This window comes from Peromyscus eremicus, chromosome 1 (genome assembly GCF_949786415.1).
Source record: "Peromyscus eremicus chromosome 1, PerEre_H2_v1, whole genome shotgun sequence".
NCBI lineage: Eukaryota > Metazoa > Chordata > Mammalia > Rodentia > Cricetidae > Peromyscus > Peromyscus eremicus.
Window position 1 is genome coordinate 37822775 of NC_081416.1, and position 19291 is coordinate 37842065.

The 19291-nt window shown below is 48.9% G+C and overlaps 1 protein-coding gene across 1 annotated transcript; it reads left to right on the forward strand.

Moving 5' to 3' along the window:
- The first annotated feature begins 1814 nt into the window (after positions 1-1814).
- On the forward strand, positions 1815-18751 carry Fxn (frataxin). Its single transcript, XM_059247542.1, has 5 exons — positions 1815-1995; positions 4511-4608; positions 6920-7040; positions 13350-13447; positions 18552-18751. The coding sequence occupies exons 1-5, from the start codon at positions 1834-1836 to the stop codon at positions 18700-18702; spliced, it is 630 nt and encodes a 209-aa protein (XP_059103525.1). The 5' UTR covers positions 1815-1833; the 3' UTR covers positions 18703-18751.
- The last annotated feature ends 540 nt before the right edge of the window (positions 18752-19291 follow it).

Sequence of the window (19291 nt, forward strand, 5' to 3'; positions counted from 1 at the left end):
CAGGGAAGGCCTTATATACCCTCCTGCCAGCACCCAGTCTGTGTTGCAATCTGGTGGCATTGTGTGGCTGTCCCTCATTGGCTGGGCATGATCAGGAACTCTGACGGCCCCTGTTGCTAGGGCTTCAGGCAGACCCCAGGTTGGCTCATAAGAAGTATATTATATGCATCCCTTGGCAACTGGTCTGAGCCAATTTCCTCGACCCTATGGGCCTGTCCAAGGAACACTACAACTGGAGAGGGTGTGGGAGTGTGGAGAGTTAGGAGTTTAATATCTCTTCTAGACTGGAATAGCCCTCACTGGAACCTTCCCATGCCTCTTCATCACAATGTGCCCCTTCCTGTTACTGGCTTCTATGGTTGGGAGATGCTGCCTTGAATGGGTCTGGGTCATGAGGGCTCCACCCTTGCTCTATGAAGGACTTGGAGGAACAGCATTCTTCTCTTCGCCACCAGAGTAGTCATGTCTGTTCTTTATAAACTACCTAGCCTCAGTCAGTGCATTGCAGCCGCCCAAAATGGACCATGACACTGGCCAGGAATGTCTCTACAGAATATTTGCTTCACTGGATGGGCACCTGATTCCAGCAGAGCCAATTAGAGCTGCAATATTCAAACTAAGGAAAACTCCTTTCTGAGAGCCTTTGGGTCAGAAATCAGGAGGCCTGGGTCCCAGCTCCCCTTCAATCAGGGGTGTCACTTAAAATGTCTGAGCTTCCAATTCCACATCTGAAAATTAACTGCACATCAAAAAAAAAATTGTATTAACAGTCACTGCAAACCTGCCTTTCCTTTGTGGCCACATGAAGGCTTTCTGTGGGAAATCAGAAGCAATGCCATCCCAAGTCCAGCAGCACATGAAGGATGTTGTTAACACCTATCCGTTTTTGTCATTCAATACCTCTTGAGACCCTCGAGGCAAAAGACTCCTCTGGCACTGTCTTGACTCCTTGAACCTCAGTGAGTTCTCAACGGGGTCACAGTGACAACCCCGGGAATGGAAAGAGTCCCTCACAAACTGACAAAAGCTGGGAGAGCTGCCGGAAGTGTGATGAGCCTGCTGGAGTTGCTGAAATGACGCTATGAGGAGACCCAATCATCAGTCCTGACTATTCCTCATCCAAAGGGCAGCTGGGTATTTCCTTCATTATTACTACTGTTGTTTCAGAATCCCATACATGTATACATTGTGTTTTAATCCAGCTCACCTGCCACTGCCAACTCCCACAGAACCACCCTACCATTTCTGTCTCCCAATTTCATGCACTTTGGGGGCGGGGGAGCAGGGGACCGGGTCCACTTAATGCTGCCATTATATGCACTGGTGTAGGACCATCCGTTGGCTCAAGGACAACCTATCAAAGGCCACATCCCAGAAGACCCTTCCTCATCCAGTAGCCATCAGCAGCTGGGCGTGGGTCTACGTAAGCCCCTCCTCCACCCAGTCAGCCTGGTACTTCTCGTGCTTACGAGATGCGGAATTTGATATTATCGGGCAGTTGGAGATGTTAGAACTAAGTTTTTTTTGAAAGCAAGACTATCCTTATTCATCAGCGTATCCTCAGAATCGCCCACTGGCACTCGTCAGTGAATAAACTCGCGGAGGTCAGTGTTTACATATTCTTGTTGCCCAAGGGATGCGTTGCAGGTTTGGCACAGAGCAGGCTCGGGGTGCTGGTTAAATGTACCCACGGTGCAGTGCTGGGCATTTCAACCTCCTCACCGCGGACCTGCGCGCAGCAGCCCGCCCGCGGCGCTGGCAGGGCACGGCCACCAGGTGGCGCGCCACCGAGTCCTCGCGCTGGAGGGCGGAGCGGCCGCAGAGCCGAGCGGTATGTGGGCGCTCGCACGCCGCGCCGCCGCGGGTCTCCTGCCACGGACGGCGTCCGGGGCCTCGGCCTCGGTCGGGATCCCGCGCGGGAGGGAGCCGATCGGAGCGTGCGGCCACCGAGGCCTGCAGGTCACAACCAACGCGGCCTCCGCCGGCCGCCACTCGGTGAGTACGCGCGCTGCGGACTCACACTCCCGAGCGCAGGCCGCGCCCGCCCTTAGGCTCATGGACGCGCGGTGCGCGCATGCGCCGGGCTGCACTGGGCGGGCGCGCGCGGCGTTTGCGCGGGTTTCGGTCCTCGGGTGGGAAGGTGGCTGTGGGGATGCGTGCCCACGGGGATCTGTGCAGTGCTGAAGCTGGTCGGTTCCTTTCCGAAGTGTCAGTAGTTAACACACGTGTGTAGCCAGGCGCGTTTACGACTGCGTGTCCTCCGAAGGTAGCACGCAGAATCGTGGGAGCCTGGGCTTCGGTGAATCCACTCCCCTATTCGTGACGTGGGACTTAGCGGGACTTGTGGAGGGGCTTGGAGTACGGTTTTCTGTTGTTTGTTTGTCTCACTCTGTCGCCCTAGCTAGCCTAGAATTGGCTGTGTTACCCAAGCTGGCCTCATACTTGTGATCCTCCTGCCTCCTCTCGAATGCGGGGATCACAGGTGTACCAGCAGGACCCTAGACTCCAGCTTTTGGGAAATGACGGGACCTCAGTCCCACGTGCTGACTCCGCGGCTCTGAAGAGCCCTGTGACCTTGGGGGATCCTCGCTCTCTGGGGGCAGGGCTTGCCTTTCGGTACTAGGGAGATTTAAAGGGTAACGCCCACTTTGCGGTTTTGGCGGGAGAGTTAAACTGTTCACAAAGGCCTTAGCCCTTCAGATAAGTTCTCGGTTCCTTGAAGATGCAAAGAACAGAATCGTTTTTTCCGTGGCTTGAAAAGAGAACGCCCAAAGGATAGCAGTGGGGTTCAGGAAGGCTTCCCAGAGAGGGACGTGATAGATGCCAGAGGAGGGGGCTGGGGGAGCATTCCAGGAAAAGAAGCCCTGTGGAAAAGGTGGAGGCTGCGGGCTAGCACTGTCTGCAGATTCAAACCCAGCCTGGGATACATGAGATCCTGTCTTTAAAAAGATTAAAAACAAAACAGGGCTAGCCGTGTAGCTCAGTGGTGAGGTAGTCACTTAGCGTTCGTTCTGGGTTCATTTCTTTCTTAATGAAAGAATTTTAAAACAATCAGAAGTGGGACAGTATGAGAAAGACAGCTGGGATTTGAAGGGCAGGACCTGGGATGTTTTCAGCCCTATTCTGCTTCCTAGCCATGTTAATTCTTCCCTTGCCTGGCGCCTGACAGATAGGCTCCAGTTCCAACCTGTGCACGTGGGATCTCTGCATCTTTGTGAGCCTGAGCAACTTCCTCTTTGGCGTCTCAGGTTCCTCGCCTGTAAAATACAAGTCCAGTCCACCTTTATCCTCAGATTCTGTTCTCACTGACTCATTAACACTCCTTGTCCCCAGTTGTCTACCTTGGTGCTCTTGCAGTCATTTTGAAGGCTGCAGAGTGACGAGATGCTCTAGACCCATGGAGGGTGTTCCCAGCGGTGGCCCAACAAGGCATTGTTCTGCTTGCTTTCACTGTCTCGGCGTGAGCAAAATGTTCAGTCTGTTCAGTGACGTGTGTTTTCACATTTCTGTACTTCTTGGTGATGTTTGAAAGTGGTCCCCAGTCTAGAGCCACAGTAAACACAGACTGTGACATGCCCTACAAAAAAACTATGTGTCAGATAAGCTTCACTCCAGCATGAGTCTATTGCTTCAAGTTCAATATTAATGAATCAATAATATATATTCAATAAAGTGTCCTTAAACAGAAACCCATACCAAACAAGAGGATGCATCAACCATTTGATGGTTATACTCGGAGACTTGCAGGGACCCAACCTGTGTCCCCTAGGAACAAGTGCAGCAGCTTTATAGCCCCCCCCCCTTGATGACGGTGATGGAGCAAGGGCTGGAGAGATGGCTCAGCATTTAAGAACACTCGCTCTTCTTAGAGAGGACCTGAGTTTGATTCCCAGCACCCATAAAAGGCAGCTTACAGCCTTCCACAACTCCAGTGAGAGGAGATCGGATGCCCTCTTCTCCCTCCAAGAGCAACAGCACACACGTTGTGTGCACACACGTGCACACCACAGTCGTTGCCTGCTCAAGAGCAGTCACTGTCTCTGACCCTTTGCATGGCAGCCAGAGTAGCGTTTTGAAGCCCTCTTGCCATTTTTTGATGCTTTTTTTTTTAAGTCAAATTCTAGGGGTACTGGGGTGCTTCCCTATCTCTGGGGAGCCACCAGATCTCCTGAACAGCTTGCAGCAGCTGGACCGCCATGGGCGAGGTGGTCTGTCTGGTTCCACACAGCCGTGGCCACTCGAGGTGCAGCCAGCACAGCTGAGGACCAGATTCTGCCTTATCTCAATACATTCAGAGAGCTCCCCGTGTCTCAAGACTGACCTATCAGATAGCACAGGCTTAGCAGAGAGACTGTGAGAAAAACACTAGGGGGTGATGGGGGGGCAAATCCTAAAACAGATGCTGTCACGGGCTACTGGTGAATCTGGAAGTGCCAGGCTGTAAATCCTGTATTGCTGGATTAGAGTAGACAAAGATGTGGTCACTGATGTTCTTAACTTTGGCTTTTAGAGTCTGAGCCTCCACTACCTCGATCAGATTCTGAACATCAAGAAGCAGAGTGTCTGTTTGGTACATCTGAGGAATTCGGGAACTTTGGACAACCCAAGGTGAGATGAAAACACCTTCCACCTCAGGCATCTCTCCCTCTCCCTCACTTCCCATGTAGAAACTGTTTTCTCCCTGGGAACAACCCTTAGAGACATCATTCGAATCACTAAGCATCTGCCATGTTACTTTTAGTGACTAGTGTTTCTGTGTGGATATCCCAGACTCCCTTTAGTTCATCCCTATTGTTGAGTATTTAGTTTTTTCCCGGAGTTTTGTGATTTCTTCAGCATGGTAATGGGGAGATATCATAACTGTTATTGCACAAGAAATTACAGATGAAAGCAACAGTATGCAGAGTCAGTGGCCTGCAGGCCTTGCCCAACAGGGCACCCTATCAGAGAGACATTCCTCTGGTGGGTTGACATCCAAATTATCAATTGCTATAAGCTGTATTTGCGTCCTGGCCTGCAATAGTGTGTGACAATGACTTCTGGCAGAAGATCTCATAACGGATGTGTACCCTTACTGGGGCACAGAAGCCCACAGAAGGAAGATTGCTGCAGCAGTCTATTCTTTCGATTTGCTGTTGGGGGTGGAACACAGGCCCTTAGACATGGTACATTCAGATCTAGCTCTGAGCCACTTCCCAGTGAAGCAGTAGTTTATAGTCGTAATCAGGTGCCATAGAAGTTATCAGAGGTGTTAGTATTCATCGGCTTCTACAGCTGTCACCACTACCTAATTCCAGGAAATGTTCCCTACTCCAGATTCTGCCTTTCATTCGTCATAGGGTTCCTCTGCTGCAGAACCGACTAATCAACTCGTCTCTATGGGTTCATAGCAACCTGCAAGGATTGGGGGATTTGTTTTGTTTTGTTGGTTTGTTTTAGACTGAGTCTCTCTGTATAGCCCAGGCTAGTCTTGAACTCACAATTCTCCTGCCTCAGCTTCAGGAGTGCTGGGATTACAGGTGTGCAGAAAGCCCTGCTTGCCCCTCATTCTGTGTCTTTCATGACATATCTCTTTTTTAGTTTGTTTGTTTTTGTTGTTTTTCAAGACAGCATTTCTCTGTGTAGCCTTGGCTGTCCTAGAACTCACAGAGAGAAATCTGTCTGCCTCTGCCTCCTGAATGCTGGGACTAAAGGCGTGTGCCATTTTTAAATCTTCATTTTAAAAACATTAACGAAGTTCATTATCTTTTCACATGCTCCCTGGCCATTTGGATATCTTTTATGAAATCTGTACAAGTGTTTTACCCGTTTTTTCTGTTGGGTATTCTTTTTATTGATTTGTATTCTGGACGGGTCTAGTTTCAGATACATGCAATACAAGCATTTTTTTTTCCCACGTTCTGTCTTGCCCAACAAAAATTTAGTAACAAGGGCAATGAAAACAGCAGCCTCGGTGTTCAGCAGAAGTAGACGTGTAAAATAAAGAAAATATGATGAACTAGACACAGTAGTACACACCTGTAATCGCAGCTGCTTGGAAAGCTGAGGCAGGAGGATCATAAATTCCAGGCCAACTACCTAGGAGGACCTTGTCTCAAAGAAAAACAAACAAGGCACTTCATTTTTATATTTTCAAAAATTTCAGATAGTCTAAAAGAACACCGAAAAGACTTACAGGGGATGTAAGGCAGTCACCTCTGGGGATGGTAGTCATTTGGAAAGTAGGCTACCTCTCCCGCAGCTTCTTTTATCAACCTGAAGTCTTTGATCTGTACATGCTAGAGATTTCCCATCAATTTAAAAATGTGAAGGAGGGGCTAGAGAGATGACTCAGCAGTTAAGAGCACTGGCTGCTGGTGCAGAAGACCCAGGTTCAATTCTCAGCACCCACGTGGCAGCTCACAACTGTCTGTAACTCCAGTTCCAGGGGATCTGACACCCTCACACAGACTTACATGCAGGCAAAACACCAATGCACATAAAATAAAAATAAACAAATCGTTAAAATAAATACACTCAATCCTCAGCTAAAAAATAAATAATAAAAATATAAATGAAAAGTAAACAAATGAGAAAAGCTAGGTGCGGTGGCTCACGGCTGTGATGTCAACACTCAGGAGGCTGAGGTGAGCCCAAGTGTTGCCGAGCGATTGAAGCCTATCAGAACCACATATCGAGACTCTGTCTCAAGACGAGACCAAAATAAAAGTTGGTACGTGATCTTGGTACTAACAGGAAAAGAGGCTCGGAAAAGCAAGACAGAGCAGGGCTGTCCTGAACCCTAGTGTTTGGGTCTCACCCACTCCGTGTTGCTAGCTGGTTACTTCTGCTGGAAGGCATTTTTTTTTTTAAGTTTGTGTGTGTTTATTGTGATTGTGCAGTTGGTGACAGTGCTCTGGTGGGTCTCTCCCTCCTGCAGCTCTCTAGACGAGACAGCTTATGAAAGACTTGCGGAGGAGACGCTGGACGCCCTGGCAGAGTTCTTTGAAGACTTGGCAGACAAGCCCTATACCCTGGAGGACTATGATGTCTCCTTTGGGGTACCTTTGGCTTTTTTTATTTTCTGTTTCCTCCTTAAAAACTGTAACTTAGATGGGCACTGGGGGTGCATGCCTTTGATCCCACCACTCAGGAGGCAGAGGCAAGTCAGATCTCCGAGTTCGAGGCCAGCCTGGTCTACAGAGCGAGTCCCAGGACAGCTTGGACTACACAGGAAAACCCTGCCTGGAGATGTAGTTCGGTTGGTAGAGTGCTTGCCTAGCATACACAAAGCCTGGCTTCAGTCCCTAGCTGGAATACAACTGAGCGTAGTAGCACATCCCTATAATCCTAGCACTCAGGAGGTAGAGGCAGGAGGATTAGAAAGAAATTCAAGGTCATCCTCAGCAACATAGCAAGGTTGAAGGGAGCCCAGACTAAGTGTGAACCTTTCTCAGAAAAAGAAAAACTAAACAACAAAAAAATGAACGTCATATGTGCACAATTAAAACCAAAACAAAAGAATGCCCTCCAGGCAGGCAAGGTAGCACACAGCTCTAACTCTACACTCTAGAGTAGATGCAGGAGGATTACTGAGTGTTCAAGGCTAGCTTGGTCTACATAGTGAGGTCCAGACCAGCCGGGACTACATAGTGATGCTCAGTCTCAAAGACCAGGGGGACTGGTAGAGGGCTCAGTGGGTAAAGCCGCTGCCCCCCCCCCTCCAAACCTGATAACCTCCGTTGAATTCTTAGAGCCCACGTGGGGGTGGAAGAAGAAACCAACTCCACACCCTGCCATGCGAGTGGACCTACTCCTCATACACACACATTCAGAATAATAATAATAAGTAAATCTTAAAAATAATAATATAGATTTTTTAAAAATAGCCTCCAAAAGACATAACCGTCTAACAACATAAATTGTGGTTGGAGCATAAAAGCTAGAATTCATGTGACAGCCCAGCTCTGCCAGTGACTTTGGGTGAGTCGCTCTGCCTCTGTGAGCCTCTTCTGTTTAAAAACAGATTCCCTGGGGTGGGTAGTGAAGGGAAGAGCCCTTTACCCACCATAGGTGAAGCCCCGGCTTCAATCTCTAGTATTGAAGAATAAAATATAGAGTTCCAGGATCCAACCTGTGGACAGTTGTCCAAGCGGTTCAGACTCCGTGTGTGGACCCTCTGCTTGTTCCTTTCTACTGTAAGAAGAAGCCTGTCCTGAGGGGTTTGTTGTTTTGGTTTGGTTTTGGTTTTTTGTTTTGTTTTAATTTATTTATTTTATTTTATGTGCAATGGTGTTTTGCATGCATGTGTGTCTGTATGAGGTGTCAGGTCCCCTGGAACTGGAGTTACAGACAGTTGTGAGCTGCCCTGTGGGTGCTGGGAATTGAACCCAAGTCCTCTGGAAGATCAGTCAGTGCTCTTAACCACTGAGCCATCTCTCCAGCCCCCTTTGTTTTATTTTTTGAGACAGGGTCTCTCTATGTAGCCCTGGCTGTCCTGGAACTTGCTGTGTAGATCAGGCTGGCCTTGAGTGATCCTCTAGGACTAAATGTGCACCACCACACCCTGGTTCACCTGGAATTCTAATGTGCAGCCCTGAATCCAACCCCTGGAAATTTTGATTTAATTAATGTGTAATGTGCTCTAGGCAAGGAGCTGGATTTACAGATTGTACCCGGTGACGGCTGAGAGCTTCTGAATTGGATGAGCATTACTCCAGCCACCACTGAAGCTGGGGAAGTTTACATGCTGGCCACCAGGTGGCAGACGAAGCAAGAGTCTGCTTAGGCCTTTACCTTTGGGAGAAAAATGTCTCCTCCTTTTCTTACCCATCCCCCCTCCACTACCACCCCAATCCAGGCAGAGAAGTTAATCCTTTTAACAGCAATTAATTAATACCAGGAAATGTCATGAAGTGTGCCTTTTGTGAATTTTGGAGTAAATTGTAGGATTATGTAGTGCGGATGGTTGTCAAAATGATAGAGGGGAAATGGTTAAAAAAATACTTTCAAATTCATTATTTTTATTTCTTAATGAGAAGTCAAATGTATGTGAGGGTCCCTGGCTCAACATGACATCTCCCATGTGCGTATTTCTACCGATGACCAGATGACAACAGTCTGCAGTTTTTGTTCCTGCAGGAGCAGGCCTGACTTCACTAGCACAAGTCAGTGAGCCTGGCCAGCTGGGACTGGTTCTGCTCTGATTGGCTGGTGGGTGTGAGGGTCTCCTGTTGGTCACTGTGCCTTAGCAATTGCTCAGTATTTTGTTTCTTTCCACTGTGGTTTGATCTGGATGCCCCACAGAGACTCATGTGTTGAAGGCTAGGTTCCTAGCTGGTAGTGTCACTGAGAGGTGTGTAACACGAATCTTAAAACGTCATATTAATAAAAAACTCAGTGCCAGCTATTGGGGTAAATTCTGAAAGAGCAGAGAGACAGAACAAGCCACAGCTAACCTCGCCTCGTCAACTTCTCAGCTGATCCTGTTTCCTCAAACTGAAAGCCTCTGAGTCCTCATCCTAAATGGATCTCAGCTGAACTGATCTTAAAAGTCTAAAAGCTTAAAAGCCCCTAGTTCCTGGTCCTCACGTCTTATATACCTTTCTGCTTCCTACCATCACTTCCTGAGATTAAAGGTGTGTGTCTTTCCCAAAGACATGAGATCTCAAGTGCTGGGATTAAAGGTGTGTGCCACCACACATAGCTCTGTTCCTAGTGTGGCCTTGAACTCATGGAGATCCAGATGGATCTCTGCCTCCAGAATGCTAGGATTAAAGGCATGTGCCACCACTCTCTGGCCTCTATGTCTAATCTAGTGGCTGTTCTCTGGGGTCTGTTCTCTGACCCCAGATAAGTTTATTAGGGTGCACAATATATTGGGGGACACAATAGATCACCACAGAGGTGATTGGATCACGAGGCCCCTGACCTAACTGAAGAATTGTTTGCTGATGGATTTATGACTAGGTGGCTGCCGAGGGGACAGTGGAGAGTATGGAAGGAGGTGGAGACTGGGGGGTGTTGGAAGAAGTGGTTCACTGGAGTCTTGTCTTGATAGACATGATTATCTCTGGCCTCTTGCCCCTCTTTGCTTCCCGGCTGCCATGATGAGCAGCTCCCCCGTCACACCCTTCTTCTGCCTCTGTGGTGCTGTGCCAGACCACAGACCAGAGACAGTGCAGCCAGACACCCCTAGACTGAAAACTCGGACACTGTAAGGCAGTCTGTTTTCTCAGATATTTGTCACAGCAGGGAAAGTGTGAGTCATACTGTCCCCTCCCTGCACGTAAATGTGCCCACACTCCCAAATGGACTCACATTGGCTAAAGAATGGCAGTGGGCGCTGAAAACCTTCTCTGTGGAATCTACTTGCAGGCACTCTAAATGTCTCGAGGCCCCTGCTAAGCCAGCAGAGCAGCTGGTTTAGTCCCTCCTGCCACTGTCCTTTGGAATAGCTGAGAGCCCTGGGGAAAGACTGATTACAGTACCCGGGCTGGTAGAGGAGCTGAGCTTTGTGATCTCTGCCTTGGTAACCTTGCCCTTCATTTTGGCAGATAGTACCACAGACAGGGTCCCCTCGGTCGCTGTTTGTCCACTGATCCATTCATCCACAAATATAATAAGTACTTTTACGTCCAGCCTGGGTTTGAGTGGAAGCATATAGGTGCTGACTGAGTCGCTTCTTCCTAGGGACTCAAAATAGTGGGGGTGGGGGCCAGGGGAGAGCAGGGCTCCTTCACACACAGTCATGCTGAAGTAGTTCAAAGCATGAGAGGCCCCAGGCACTCTGCCAAGTGGAAAGGCCCAGATAACCTTCCCAGAGGCACTTGCACAGGTCCTGGAGCAAGAGGGGCCCACAGGGAAGATGCCAGAAGACAGCTAGAACACTGTGGAGCTAGGTCCCCCGTGTCTGGTTTTCGCTGGGTTGTTTTGGTTTAGGAGAACACATCAGTTTAATTGATTTGCACTGTGGGATCCCTCCAAAGATTGGGGATCGGAAAGTAAATTGAGGATGCAGTGATTGAGTGGGCTGTCCCTGGTGTGGTCACTCATAGTAGTGACTAGGTACGGGTGTGGAGTCCTTGAGCAGAGTCCTTGAGGAGGCAGCCACATGTTGGGAGTCACATCTAGAGAGTTAGTCAGTCTTGGCATTTGCCCTGGACCACCAAGCCTCAGTGTGTAGGGTGGAACACACAGGGGACATTTATCAACCACAGATAGGTAAGTCAGAGGTGAGTGTGTGGTTCCACTGAGTCTGTTAGCCCATAGCAGGAAGCATGAAACTGTAGAGTTGGATGAAGAGCCCGGTGCTGAGGGGCTGCTGGATTGGGGGGGATTAGCACCCAATGTGCATAGTGTTTGGAGGAAATTAACATTGAATGTGTACCCGTGTTTCAGTTTTCCCAGGTGGAGAGATTTCTGAATGGCCCTAGAGCAACAATGTGAATATACTCAATACTGCTGTACTGTGTAACTTAGTTATAGGCAAATTTAATGTTGTTTTTTCCAAAGATAAAAAGAGAGAAACTACATAAACTAGCAGCTAAGAATAAAGGTTCAGGAGGGCAAGGGAGTTGCCCATGACAGGAAGAACAGTGTCTTTGAGCCCAAGCAGCCCTGCATTTCAGATCAATTCTGCGGGTTGCTGATACTTTGTTTTGTGTTTTTGCTACCCTGAACCTCTTTTAAAATTGGGATAGTGATTCCTGCCTTCACAGTTGGTCTAGTTGATAACAGTTCCCACGTGTGTCCAAACACAGATCCTGGCACACACTAGGCTCTGAGTAAAGAGGAATCTGTGTCTACTGAGGGTCTTGCTGTGGTTATTAAACCTGCATCCCCAACATCTCTAACAGGAACTTTTGTGTGTTTGGTTTGGGGTTTGGTTTGGTATGTCTTGGTTCTTTTTAGATAGTTTCGTGTTGCCCAGGCTGGCCCCAACCTTGAACTTCTGATCTTCTACTACCTGAGACCTGGGATTACAAAGCCTGATGCACCTCTGTAGGTGGAAGTTTCTCTCCCGTATCTCAGAGAGAGAAGGAGAAATCACTGGTGCCCCCTCCCATACCTGTTAGTTACATTATTATCGGTCCCAGCCTCTAGCATTTATTTAAATGGCTGGCTGTGTTTGTAAGAGTGTGCTGTGAGAATCACCCCAAGACTCCTGATTGGATGAGCACTCTGCAGAGTGCAGAGCAAAGCATTGGTGCCCTAGGCTCCCACCTGCTTTCATTCAGGGTGTACTTACTGCCCAGCGCATTGTGTCATAGCCTGCCATTCTAAAGGGACTAAGGCTTGAGAATAAAGGGCTCCTTTGTTGAGTGTTTTCAAATTTAAATGTTCGTTTATCGAACAAAAGTGGACTGGCCAGTCTTTTGAGAATGCAAGGCTTTTTAGGGGGAAATGAAGCCTTATGGAGTCCCTGAGCACTTGTTAGCTGCCTGGGAAGGGTCTGGATAATGCAGGTAGTGTGGGGCTGCCCCGCCTGCTCTCCTAAGACAGACAAGGCAGAGCGTTGATTACTTTCTTCTCTTGCCTTTTACATTTTGTTGTGCAGCCCTGCTGGCCTCAGACTCCCAGTTCCCACCTCAGCCTCCCAAGCACTGACATCACGGGTTTTTGCCGCCACACCTGCTTTCTCTCTGTGTTCCACAATGGCCTTGTCAGGTCTGACACTTGGGCAGACACCTTTAGAGTTTAGTCTGTGTCTGGACATGTTCTGATGGGCAGTGGAGGGCAGAAAGCCAGTGCTCTGCTTTACCATTGCCGAGCTCCCAGGCAAGTCTTAACCCCTGTTTCCTGGCCGACCACACAGGCAGAGAGAAATCGGTGTGGGCTAGCTTCGAGCATTGTTATGCCTAATCCACTGTGGTGGCCGCAGAGATGGCTCAGTGGCTGCGAGCTTGCTACTCTAGCGTGAGAACCAGCCTTTGGGTCCCAGCACCCACATCACATCAGGTGGCTCACAGACACCTGGAACTCCAGCTGCAAGAGGTCCTGGGCGCCTTTGGCCTCCGAGGGCACCAGTGCACACACAGTTGAATGGAAACACGGACATAAGTAAAAGTAAACAGCTCTCTAATCCACTCTCGTCCCGACAGTCATGTCTTTACTGCACACATTCCTAGCTGCGAATACTAATTTTTGTTTGGTTTTGATCCCAAGAATTGAACAGGGGACTTCCCAGCTCCTGAACACATACTGCCAGTGCACTGTGTCCCCAGGTCCCCCTTTTTTTTTTATGGTGTGTGTTACATCCTTGGATACGTGAAAGGCATTGAGATGTGAACACGTATTTATATATATTTGTTCTTCTGCTAACTAATCTTGTTTAATTTCTTCACACTTTCTTCCACCCGACCCCCTAGGGCGGCGTGCTAACCGTCAAGCTGGGCGGTGATCTGGGGACCTACGTGATCAATAAGCAGACTCCAAACAAGCAGATCTGGTTATCATCTCCCTCCAGGTACGTTCAGAAGTCACAATCTGTAAGGGGTGAACTCAGCTAGAATGCCGTGTTGGGGACCATTTGAGAGGGTGTCTGTCACTGGCTTCGCCGTGGCTTTACAGCCGTGCACCTCGGCAGAAAGGCTGCTTCCGGTTGAACATTTCTCCCCATTGAGAACTTGGTTGCTATCCTCAGGCATGAGGATGTTGACAAGACCTAAAGCAAGGGGAACTTTTCAGAACCTGGCCCAGACAGTGTTTCTCTGTTAGGTCATTGCCCAGAAAAGAAAAATCACTGGCTTGCCTGTGGAGAAGATCCTTTTGCCAGGCATAGTGTTTCCTATCTATAGTCTCCCCACTCAGGAGGTAGAGGCCGTAGTTCAGAGTGTCAGCCTTGCTACATAGCCAGTTCAAAGGCTAGGCTGGGCTGTCATGGAAGACCCTGTCACAAAGGCAAATAGGCCAACCTGGTCTATATAGTGAGTTCCAGGCCAGCCAGGGCTATACACAAGTTACTTTTGTTAGGTATGGCGGCACATACCTGGGGTAAAAGAATTAATTAATTAGAAAGCTACTTTGAAGGCTGGGATGTATATCTCAGTGATAGAATGCTTGTCTGGAGTCTATAAGCCCTGGATTCAATCCCAAAACAGAAGGGAAGGAGGGGGAAGAGAGACAGGCAGTTTTTATGTTGTAGCATCTGAGAAACCTGCACTTTGTCCTCAGAGTCAGTTAACCTTTAACTCCCAGCCTGTTCTGAAGGTCTCGGTGATTCTGTTGGCAGAGTTGGGCTCAGACTCGGTGGCAGTGAGACAGTGATTTTTAGCAGCATCTCCAGGACCCCCATCTTCCTGCCTGCCCCATGGATGTGCCTGCACTTGAAGGCACATGGGGGTGCAATGCAGACAGCCTGGGCCTCAGAACTGAGAACTTACTGGCGAGCGAGCATACAACTGCCGCCGCAGTGGTCTGGACCGGCTAAGAGAGGCTCATACAGAGGCCCACACAGAGGCTCACACAGAGGCTCACACAGAGGCTCACACAGAGGCCCACACAGAGGCCCACACAGAGGCTCACACAGAGGCTCACACAGAGGCTCACACAGACCCTTCACACTGACCTTGCTGAGACTCAGCAGCACTACTAATGAAGACGTTTTGAAGGCCAAGTGGGAAAAGCTCAGCCAGAACCAGTGTGGAATTCTTCAAAAGCCTAATGGCATTGGCAGTTTTAAAATATTAAAAAAGGCTAGGCGGTGGTGGCGCGCGCCTTTAACACCAGCACTTGGGAGGCAGAGGCAGGCAGATCTCTGTGAGTGGAGGCCAGCCTGGGCTACAGAGCAAGTCCCAGGACGGGCTCCAAAGCTACCCAGAGAAACCCTGTCTCGAAAAACAAACAAACAAACAAACAAATTTAAAAAGTGCCAGGGTATGGCTCAGTGGCACAGAACTTGCCTCACATGTGAAAGAAGGCTCTGAACTGGATTCTCAGCACCACAACAAGCACACACACAAACAAAAACTATATCAAGGAGGCTGGTGAGGTGGCTCAGTGGTTATGAGCACTTGCTGCTCTAGCACTAGGGCTAGAGTTCGGGTCCCGGCACCCGTAACAGGCAGCTCACATACAGCACGGGGGAGTTAATCTCTTACAGAGACCCAAGCAAAGTCTTTAAAACCTGCCGTTTATATGAGGGACTGGGAGGAGGAATCTCCTAAGTCGCCCTTCATCACGATGCAGTGGTGCTTTAGGGGAGGGGACGTTTTTATTTATGTGTCTGTGGGTGAGTGCCATGCCCACAGCAGCCAGAAGAGGGAGTCAGGTCCCCTGGAGCTGAAGTCACAAGCAGTTGTACACCAGCCCTCTGGAAGAGCAGCGAGTGTTCTGAACCACCGAGCCAGCTCTCCAGACGCCCAGAAGTCATTTCATATTTATCCAGAGTATCTTTCACAGGGCCATGATTATAATTTCCTATTTCAGAAGGAAACTTTGGCGGTCCTGTGAGATAGTAGTATTTCCTGGCCACCTTGCTGTAGGGATCATAGGATGGGGTAGAAGAGCACGGTGGGGAACACCTGGACCAAAGGACAGTCTTAATGTGGCCGAGGTAGTTTGTGTTGAGAGGTTTCTGTACTCTAAGCAAAAGCTCTGCCCGTTTATTCATCCTGTTTTCTGTATTGTTTAAATTCCAACATTTGGTTGGCAGTATTAAAAGACTCCATACATTTATACCTACAAAAGATAGTTCACATCTCTTCCCTCTACCCCTAGGAGACTGTCTTCCCACCTCAGTCTTCTCGTTTTGTTTGTTCGTTTTTGTTTTTGTGAGACAGGGTTTCTCTGTGTAGCTTTGGAGCCTGTCCTGGAACTCACTCTGTAGACCAGGCTGGCCTCGAACTCACAGAGATCCGCCTGCCTCTGCCTCCTGAGTGCTGGGATTAAAGGTGTGTGCCACCACCGCCCGGCTTCTCTTGGATTTTTGTGGTGCTGGGGATCAAACAATGCATCGCACATGCCGGGACTCAACAGGCCCTCTATCACTGAGCTATCCCCACTTTTCTAGCCTGTTTCTGAAAATCTGTAGGTGGAGTTGGGTGTCCCAGATCGTGACCTCTCAGGGTCCTCTGTTACCTTCATCGGGGTACCCCCATATACCATCATTCTCTGTTGCTGTATCTACTCTGTTCTCCAGGCCACGAGGAAGCAGAATTTGAGACATGGGTCTGGTCCACGTGGAGTAACAAGTCATGACAAAATGACAGCTACAGATTTGTCCGCAGTCCTGTGTATTAGTCATTTTCACATTGCTACAACTGAATAATCAAGACAGGTTACTTATGGGGGCAGAGGTTTATTTATCTCGTGGTTTTGGAAGCTCAAAGTCCAAGATTGAGGGCATTCGAGGGACACTGGTTTGGCCTTTTATACAATGGCATGCCATGGTGAGAGCATGTATAGGAGCGATGTCCCATCTTACAGTGGGAAACAGAGAGATTAGATGGGTCCCACATTCCCTTTTGTGGATACATCCCAGTGATCTAAGGAACCCCCCCCCCAAGTCATTCCTCTTAGAGGTGGCAGTATTAGGATAAAACCATGTCCCAAATTCTTCCTCCTCCTTCTCGCCTGGAGAACAGAGTAGATACACCAACAGATAATGATGGTAAATGGGATACACTCCGTGAATCTCTCAATTTCACAGATTTAATTTTTAAAAAAGAAAAATACTTTGAGCTAGAAAATTATCGAGCATGCCAGCACTTGAGAGATATAGGCAAGAAGACCAGGAGTTCAGGGTTATCCTTGTCTACATAAGGAGTTCAAGAGGCTACATGAGACCTTGTTGAAAGAAGGAAAGAAGGAAGCTTTGTTTGGTTTGGTTTTTGAGGTAGGGTCTTACCTTGTATCCCTGACTGGCCTGGAACTGACTGTGTAGACCAGGCTGGCCTCTGTCTACCAAGTGCTGGCATTAAAGGCCTGCACCACCATGCCCGGTGAAGTTTTTAACAATAGCACAGGTGGTAGCCAAGGCTGGGAGAGGCAAGGGTAACTGGTTAGTAGGTACCAGGGCTTCTTTCAGAGTAATAGGGATGTTTTGGACCTAGACAGAGCTAGTAGTGACACAGTAGTGTAGGCTGGGTTCAAATCACGTGAGTGGTACAAAATGACCATCGTTTTCCAAACACTGCTGTAAGATAGCAAGTGTCTTGAGGGGTAGGAAAGGTTAAGAAGTGAGGTGTGCTGCAGGGAGGCTCACAGAGGCCAGGCTCTGAAGTGTTCCAGAGGACAGATTGCACAAATGCCCTTAGGAAGACACTAACTGAGGAAATTGGAAGGTCACCTCGCTGCAGGCCGCTGTAAAGTTGGCCAGTCTCTGCTGGCGGGCAGCTCTGTGGACTCTGTTAGCGTTCCACTGAAAAGACGGGCATTTGTTTCGGCTCACGGCCTCAGAGACTTTAGTCCCGTTGCCTTTGGGCCTGTGGTGAGACAGAACATGGCAGGGGATGTATGGTGGAAGGGACTGCTCCCCTGGCAGCTGGCGGCAGAGGGAAACGGGACAGGCTCCCGATCACACTGCCGGTGACCTAGCAAACCACCACTAGACCCTACCCTATACAGTTCCCGCCACCTCCAGTACAGTCATGGCTGGCCACTAAGCTTTAATCACGGGCCCCAGTGGGACCTCTAAGATCCAGTCCAGCCAAATGTTGTAGTCGGACTTTCTTTGGGCCGCCAGCTCCCAAATAATGACATGGAGACTTATTCTTTTTTTTTTTTTTTTTTTTTGGTTTTTCGAGACAGGGTTTCTCTGTGTAGCTTTGCGCCTTTCCTGGAACTCACTTGGTAGCCCAGGCTGGCCTCGAACTCACAGAGATCCGCCTGGCTCTGCCTCCCAAGTGCTGGGATTAAAGGCGTGCGCCACCACCGCCCAGCGACATGGAGACTTCTTATTAAGTATGAAAGCTTGGCATTAGCTTAGGCTTGTCCCAGCTATCTCTTATAACTTAAATTAACCCATTTCTATTAATCTACCTTCTGTCACGTGGCTCGTTACCTCTCCATACTGTATGCCTGACTTGTTCCACGTCTTGCTGACAAATCTCGCCTCTTCTTCCCAGAGTTCCTATCTCTGCCTGGAAGTCCTGCCTGTCCTCTCTTGCTTAGCTATTGGCCATTCAGTTCTTTATTAAAGCAATCCAAAGGTGCCTTTCACACAGTGTGATCAAATATCCCGCAAGAAAATGTGATTGCTCTAACCCCAACCACAGGAGTCTGAGACAGGAGAATTGCTACAAGTTGAAGGCCAGTTCTGGCTATGTAAGTAAGGTCCAGGCCACCTGTATCCAGGTCCAAGACACAGAATAAGACTATCTTCAGAGATAAATAGATAAGCCTGGTGGTGGTGGTACACGCCTTTAGTCCCAGCACTCAGGAGGCAGAAGCAGGTAGATCTCTGAGTTCAAGGCCAGACTGGTCTACAGAGCGAGTTTCAGGACAGCCAGAGCTACACAGAGAAACCTTGTCTCAAAACGAAAAGATAGATGGATTGATTTAGCCCTAACACTGTGGCTCTCCTGAAGTGGGTCCTCACTGACTTAACGTGCGTTTGTTTTGTTTTTCAGTGGCCCCAAGCGCTATGACTGGACGGGGAAGAACTGGGTGTACTCCCACGACGGCATGTGCCTGCACGAGCTGCTGGCCAGGGAGCTGACGGAAGCCTTCAACACCAAACTGGACTTGTCTTCCTTGGCCTATTCGGGAAAAGGCACCTGAGCACCTGCCAGATTCAAAGACATTAAACGGAGCCCGGCCTTCTTCTGTGGCTGAGTGTCTGGTTTCCATGCCTGCTTCCGAGGACGGTCACACTGTGTGACAGCTCTGTGAAACAAAGCATGTTACCTCCCACCCTGTCCCCAGATCTGACTCTTCATTTCTACAGAGGTTTGTTAGGATGGACTCGTTTCTCCCCGTGTGACCCCAGATCTCTTAGAATGTCTTACACCATACGTGCACCTGACAGCCTCAGGCAAAGGACTCCGAGGGTGGAACAAGTTGTTCCCACTCTCCAGTTCTTTGAAGGATTTATTGTAAAAGCTTCATGAAGAGCCATAGGCCGACCTGCCATTGTGTCTGAAATGACATTGTAAGGAGTAGCTTCTAAATGTCACTCCAAGTGTGTACACTTCAGAGCCTTTGAGCAGCTCCATGTCAAAAGGGACCATCTTAAAACACCTGTTTGTGCTTGGTGGCCCATACTGGGCACCAGGACCTGTGCTCTGTGGCCTATACTGGGCACCCAGGACCCGGGTGCTATTGTCTTTATGCTTTCATAGATAAGGGTCATTACAGAGTCAGCAGCTAC